Genomic DNA, 6,022 nt, shown 5'->3' on the forward strand with positions numbered 1-6,022 from the left:
TTATTATAGTAACAAGAAGCAAGCAATTCAATTGGGTGGGGGGTGGTCGTGTGCAGATGACCTTCAAAGCAGTAAGTAATCAAGGTGTGGTAGCAACAGTTAGTTTCACAAGAAAAGGAGAGAACTGGTTAATTCAGCAAATATATTACACTGAATCTGGTCAAAGAGCTGCTATAGATGTGTCTGAACACAGCAAACGTTGTTCCCTTATGTGTTGAATCTCTGTCTGTTGTCCACTCTCTCTGGCATTTCACTTAGTTGAGTTCCGAGAGATCTCTTTTCCAGACGACTCTGTTCTTCAATGGGCAGATGATAAGGGACAATTTGAGTCCTTCTGTAAAAATGTAATTAAACAAACTTCCAATCATCTGGAAAGAATTCTATAAGCCTCTCCATCTATAGATTACCCAACACAAAACCAATCTTTCTAACAAACCATATGGGTGAGGTGATCACTGTGTCCTAAAGGCGAAAATAAGGGAGTAGACGTCACAGAGGCAGATGATCCAGCAATCTAGGAAGAATCTAGAGGAGAAACTTTTACTAGGGAGCAAAAGAGAAAGTTTGGGGTCATCTTCTTTGAAGAATTCACAAGGTAGAGAGCATCCATACTTTCTGCTTTGGAGTTCCACAAACTGACAATTTGTCCCTCCCCTGTTAAGTCAACCAAACCTCTGCCGATCACTAACAGTGAACTTTATTACATCGCTTAGTTGGGAGAGCCTGGGAGACGCAGCTGAGAGCACTCTGACTTTGGTGAATGAGTTGTGGGGGCAGGACCACCAGAAAACATGCAGGAAATAGATCTTTGCATTCCATTTAATCTTCCTTAAACAGAAGTAAGAAAACAAATTGAGCAATCTGCAATGCTTGCATGATTAAGTCAAGTATCCCACCTTGACTCTCAACTTCATCTCTGGCATTTTGCTGCCTTAGAGCATAGAGAGCCTCCTTCTCTGCTAATTCTCGCTCCATTTCTTCCTTTTGTTTCTGCTGCTCCAGTTTGTCCTCCAGCTTTCTGATTTTCTCTTCGAACTCCTCTCTGATCTGCACTATCCGTCTCTCTAGCTCTGCTCTGTAAAATTCTTGTGTCACTTGGACTTGTTTCTGAATCTCCTCCTCGGCCTTTTGGTACATCTTATTGGTGAAGCACTTTCCTTTGTTCTCCACCACGACGCGCTGAACCAGCGCCAGCAGCTCCGTTCTCTGGGCCTCCTGCTCAGCTCCTGTCGCCCAATTGTTGAACAGGCAGTAGCGATCCCCAAACTCATCCACCAGCTCTCGCATGCCGTCTGGAGCGTCCTCTAAGAATGTATGGAAACTCATGCCTTCCAACTCATCTTTCCGGGTGAATAAGAGAATCATGTATCTCCTAGCTTGGGTTCCAAACATTTCCAGAACCTTCTTCGTGGACTTGTACTCTTCCTGCGTGTACCGGCCCAGCGAGACCACCAGGAGCAGAGCATGAGGCCCCGGGGAGGTCAGGAGGATGCAGCGAGCGATCTCCTTGCCAGTGTCAGCATCCCGTACCTCGGGGTCGAAAATGCCAGGCGTATCCACGACGACAAGTTCTCTCCCTTGCCACCGGCTGCCCCCTTTCATACAGACCTTGGTGACTGAGTTTGCTGCAAGGCTGGAAGGAAACACTTCCTCTCCAAGGATGCTGTTGCCCGTTGCACTTTTTCCTGCTCCAGTCTTACCCACTAAGACAAGTCTCAGTTGTGCATCTCTCTGGTCTTGGGTTCCAAGCCCTGGGACATCAGGAAACAAAAGCCAGGGCATTAGGATGGACCTCTGGCCCTTTCCCCAGCAGGGCTCCTGTTCCGCCCACACACTCCTCCTCTCTTGCCCTAGGCTCCCCTCCCGGGAGCGACCTCTGCACTCACAGGAACGCTACAGAAGGCCTTTCTACAGAAGCCCTATTGAAAGTCTAGAGAAAGCCTGATGTTCCTCTTGCCGCACGTGGGGAAGGCCCAAGGACTTTCCAGGATTCCGTGGAGCTTCTTACTCTTACCTTTTGTAGCTAAGTAGCCCACAGAAGAGGAAACAAAATAGCTCAAGAAGAGAATTCTGAGCTGCCGCAGGTAGCTCTTCCCCATAGGAGCAATGCAGGAAGGAACTCGAAATCTGACCTTGGGACGTCTCTGTGGGCGCTCCTCCCCCAGTTTGTAGTCAAAATGGAACTTTTCTTCTTCCCATTAAGAAGCCAGGTAGGGGGGTTTTACAACCCATCCCGTCCTGGCAGGGTACAATAGGGATGCCTGGGCAGAAAGACAAAGCGTCCCTTTCTAGTTCCTGTGTGGGACCAACCTGTCAGGGATTGTGACCCGAGAGAGGACAAAATTCCTCCATTTCAAGTTAAAGACCTTAGCTTCGAATCTAGTGACTTTTTTTACATTCGAAATTAATACATTAAAGAATGATAGCCAGAAAATAGTGACAGTTAGCTGAAGTGACTATAAAATCCCTTGATAGATAAAAAATGAAAGAAAGAAACCCATACAGGTTAGTGCCAGTGGAGCTATCCTTTCTTAGTTCCACTAGATGAAGCACATTCTCCTTCCTAGGAAAGTGGACAGCTAATCCCAGCACGGCACAGCTTAGCAATAGAAACTGTGTTCTCAGAATAACCGGGCCTTGAGTGAAACACCAAATCATCCATACAGCTCTTCTGCATTTGTCTTCAGTATTTCTCTGCATATCTCCTTCCTGTGTCTATAGGGTCCTGGGCTTCAGGATTTGTTAAGCATAGAACCGGGACCCGCAGGATGGAAGACAATGGGCAATCTCATTTGGGAGCCTGTTTCTCTGAGAAGGCAGACCCTGCTGGCCCAGCCCTTGAGTGAGTCTGGTTCCTGCATGAGGAATCCTGTATTACAACCATCCATTTCGGCTTGAAGGTGATGCGTACATTACCACACTCACAACTCCAGACACTATTACAACTCCATTTTATTTCTCAGAGAGGGTATCGCCATTTAGCCAGTTGCCCAGACCAAAAATCTAGGCATTGCTCTTGATTCTTCTCTTTCCTTTCCTTTCCCCATCCAGCCCATCAGCAACCCCTCTTGGCTCCACCTGCAAATCTGTCTGCTTCTCTCCACTGTGAAGCCCAGCACACCAGCTCAAGCTACCGTCGGCATCCATGCCTCCCAAGGAGGCTCCCAGTTGGTCTCTCTGCTTCCATTTTGTCCCCTTCTGTCTACTCTGTAAATTGGAATATTCTTTTAAAAATAGCAAACAGAGGAGAGATATTGCAGAACCCCTAACTCTGCCTTCCACAAAATCTGTAGGTATCATCCCCATCACCTTCTGAGCATTAGCAAAACCATCCCTGATGCAGTTTCTCACATCTGATCACCAGAATCCTGGGGTGAGAGAAGGAGATTTCCAGAAACCAAGAACACTGAATACAGGATGGTGAGGATTATCTAAGGAAAAAATGTGGATGGGAGTTCAGATGATTATTCAGTTAGCAGGACAATGGAAGACTCCAACCTGGGGACATCCTTAGGGCATCTGTAGGCCTAGTGAGAGGGAGCAGCAAGTCAGGGGAAGAGACACTGAAAGGCCCTGTAGCAGGAGAAAGTGCAGGGGGTCCAGAGGAAGTAAATGGAGAGGAAATCAGATATGGGGGTGGGATATTTTGCTCCAGCAAGGATGAGGGCTGGCTGCCAGCTCAGGAGAAGCCCCTGCTAGCTCTCCTTCCTCCCCCCGCCCTGCCGCACAGGGGACCCCCCCCCAACACCCTCTCACCAAGGCTCCCAGGTTTGCTGGAGCATGCACCACACTTCAGGGCTGACATTGTAGCGGGAACTCCTGCACAGAAAGGAACACAACTAGTCATTTTAGGGACACGGAAAGTAAGTGGAAACCTCAGCCTCCCCCGACCAGCAATTGCTTTTCCCTGTAAACTTGCTGCTTGCTTTCTCCTCCCATATTTCCCAAAGCTTCTCCACTCTCCAGATTGGCTCATCTTCAGATTGTTCCTTTTTCTCTACACAAGCAAATGCTTGGAGGGCTTTGTTGGTACTGCTTCTGGGCACCCTTCCCCAGCAATCCTAGGGATTTACTGACAGACCCCAGACACCCCCCCCGCCCTTAGGAAGCCAGTGTGCCTAAACAATGCTTTCCTTGCTAATAAATTCCTTTCTTCTTCTTCTTTTTTAATGTCCTCTCTGTGCCTTTATGCCTTTCTTCTGTGTGGCTCAGTGGAGGGCCCCTCCACTTGCAGGGTGGGATGCTGCCTGCTTCATGAATGCTCAATAAAATCGATTGGATCTTCCAATTTACTTGGTTGAATTTTGTTTCCTAACAAAGAACTCTCACTGGAGCAGACTTTGACTAGGACAGGCTGAAAATACTAGTTGTTAAGGACAAGTTCATCTGATAAGAAGCCATCCAAAAACATTTAAAACATTATTAGAAAGACAGACACTCCTTTTGTAGGAAGAGTTATTTCTTTATCCCTTATGGATAGGGAGTAGGAAACAGCTTCTTGTAAACTGAGAAGAGAAATCACAGACTTTTTTAAAGTCAGCTTTGGCTACAAAGTTGATGTTGGTGATGGGTGTTAGGGAGTAAGTAGGATAACAGAAATAGGAAAACAAAAGGTTTTGGGGTGTTTCTTAAGGTCCTTGTTCCAGCATGTGGGCTTTCTCTCTCTCTCTCTCTCTCTCTCTCTCTCTCTCTCCCTTTTTAAAGATCTTACTTAAGTGAGTTGGGGGAGGTGCAGAGGGGAAGGGAGAGAGAATCTGAAGCAGGCTTCATGCCCAGCCCAGATCTTGATGCGGGGCTAGACTCAGGACCCTGAGATCATGACCCGAGCCCTAGTCAAGACTCAGACACTCAACAGACCGAGCCACTGAGATGCCCCTGGGCCCTCTCTTCATTCTGCAATGCTGTGCTGTTTCTCCCAGTTTAGATGTGAAAACAGAGGACTGCCCTAGTGGCTGAGTTCTCCCACTGCCTGAAGAGCAAGTATCCAGGGGTCCCTGGGGGGCTCAGTCGGCTAAGTGGCCTACTCTTGATTTTGGCTCAGGTCATAATCTCAGGGCCCAGTTGGGCTCCACGCTGGACATGCAGCCTGTTTAATGTTCTGATTCTCTTTCTCCTTCTCCCTCTGTCTCTACCTGCCCCCTCCTTCTCTAAAAAACAAAAAAACAAAACGAAACAAAACAATAACAAAACATAAAAACAGGGCACCTGGGGGGCTCAGTTGGTTAAGAGGCTGCCTTCGGTCAGGTCATGATCCAGGGTCCTAGGATCCAGCCCCACATCGGGCTCCCTGCTCAGCGGGGAACCAACTTCTCTATTTCTGCCCCTCCCCCCCATTGGTGCTCTCTCACGAGCCCACATGAGCTCACTCTCTCTCTCCCAAATAAATAAGATCTTAAAAAAAAAACAACCACCACCAAATTTACAGCTTAACATCAGCAAATACAGGAAATAGGAACCAACAAGAAATACACTTTCTGAGAACAAGTATGCCGGTAGGTTTAAGATATACCCCCAGGGGAGAGGTCCTCTCTCCACCAAATCACGTTACCCTCTGTCCCCTCCCCCCAAATACCCCTTTTCTCTTACCTGGAAAATCTGGGTCCTGCTCCCTTCTCTAACTTTAAGGCAATGCTAAGCCACAATGTTGAGAAAAAGGAGAGAGGAAGTGAGGGGAGGAGCTGTTCAATCATCTTCCTGTAAGAGACCTGCCCACCTCAGCATCTAGCCCCGCAAATAGAACTTTCTCAATGATGGATTTGATTCGTGCAGTCCAATAGGGTAGCCATTAACCACATGGGCTGTTGACACATGAAATGTGATGTAAGTGTGACTGCAGAACCGAATTCTTAATTTTACTTCATTGTATTAATATTTTTAAAGATTCTATTTTTAAGTAATCTCTACACTCAACGGGGAGGTCAAACGCGCGACCCCAAGATCGAGAGTTGCAAGCTCCACTGATGGAATCAGCCAGGCACCCCATTTGAATTAATTTAAAGTTAAATAGCCACATCTGCCTAGT

At 47.3% G+C, this 6,022-nt stretch overlaps 1 protein-coding gene across 2 annotated transcripts; it reads right to left on the reverse strand.

The window, feature by feature from the left end:
* Nucleotides 1-5,757, reverse strand: LOC116629085 (GTPase IMAP family member 4-like). Of its 2 annotated transcripts, none has more exons than XM_032399391.1 (3): nt 5,206-5,228; nt 3,757-3,819; nt 1-1,751 (listed from the first exon to the last, which is right to left on the reverse strand). In XM_032399391.1, the coding sequence occupies exons 2-3, from the start codon at nt 3,803-3,805 to the stop codon at nt 820-822; spliced, it is 981 nt and encodes a 326-aa protein (XP_032255282.1). In that variant the 5' UTR covers nt 3,806-3,819; nt 5,206-5,228; the 3' UTR covers nt 1-819. The 2 variants fall into 2 exon arrangements, with proteins under 2 accessions (XP_032255282.1, XP_032255281.1); XM_032399390.1 differs by lacking the exon at nt 5,206-5,228 and adding an exon at nt 5,587-5,757 and having other exon boundaries at nt 2-1,751.
* Nucleotides 5,758-6,022: the final 265 nt, after the last annotated feature.

This window comes from Phoca vitulina, unplaced genomic scaffold (assembly GCF_004348235.1).
Source record: "Phoca vitulina isolate PV1807 unplaced genomic scaffold, GSC_HSeal_1.0 scaffold266, whole genome shotgun sequence".
NCBI classification, from domain to species: domain Eukaryota; kingdom Metazoa; phylum Chordata; class Mammalia; order Carnivora; family Phocidae; genus Phoca; species Phoca vitulina.

Coding starts and splice junctions, on each gene's coding strand:
- LOC116629085 (XM_032399391.1), bottom strand. CDS start 3,805: ATGTCAGCCCTGAAGTGTGGTGCATGCTCCAGCAAACCTGGGAGCCTT. Junction 1,752..3,756: donor CAGCAAACCTGGGAGCCTTG/GTGAGAGGGTGT, acceptor CTGATGTCCCAG/GGCTTGGAACCCAAGACCAG.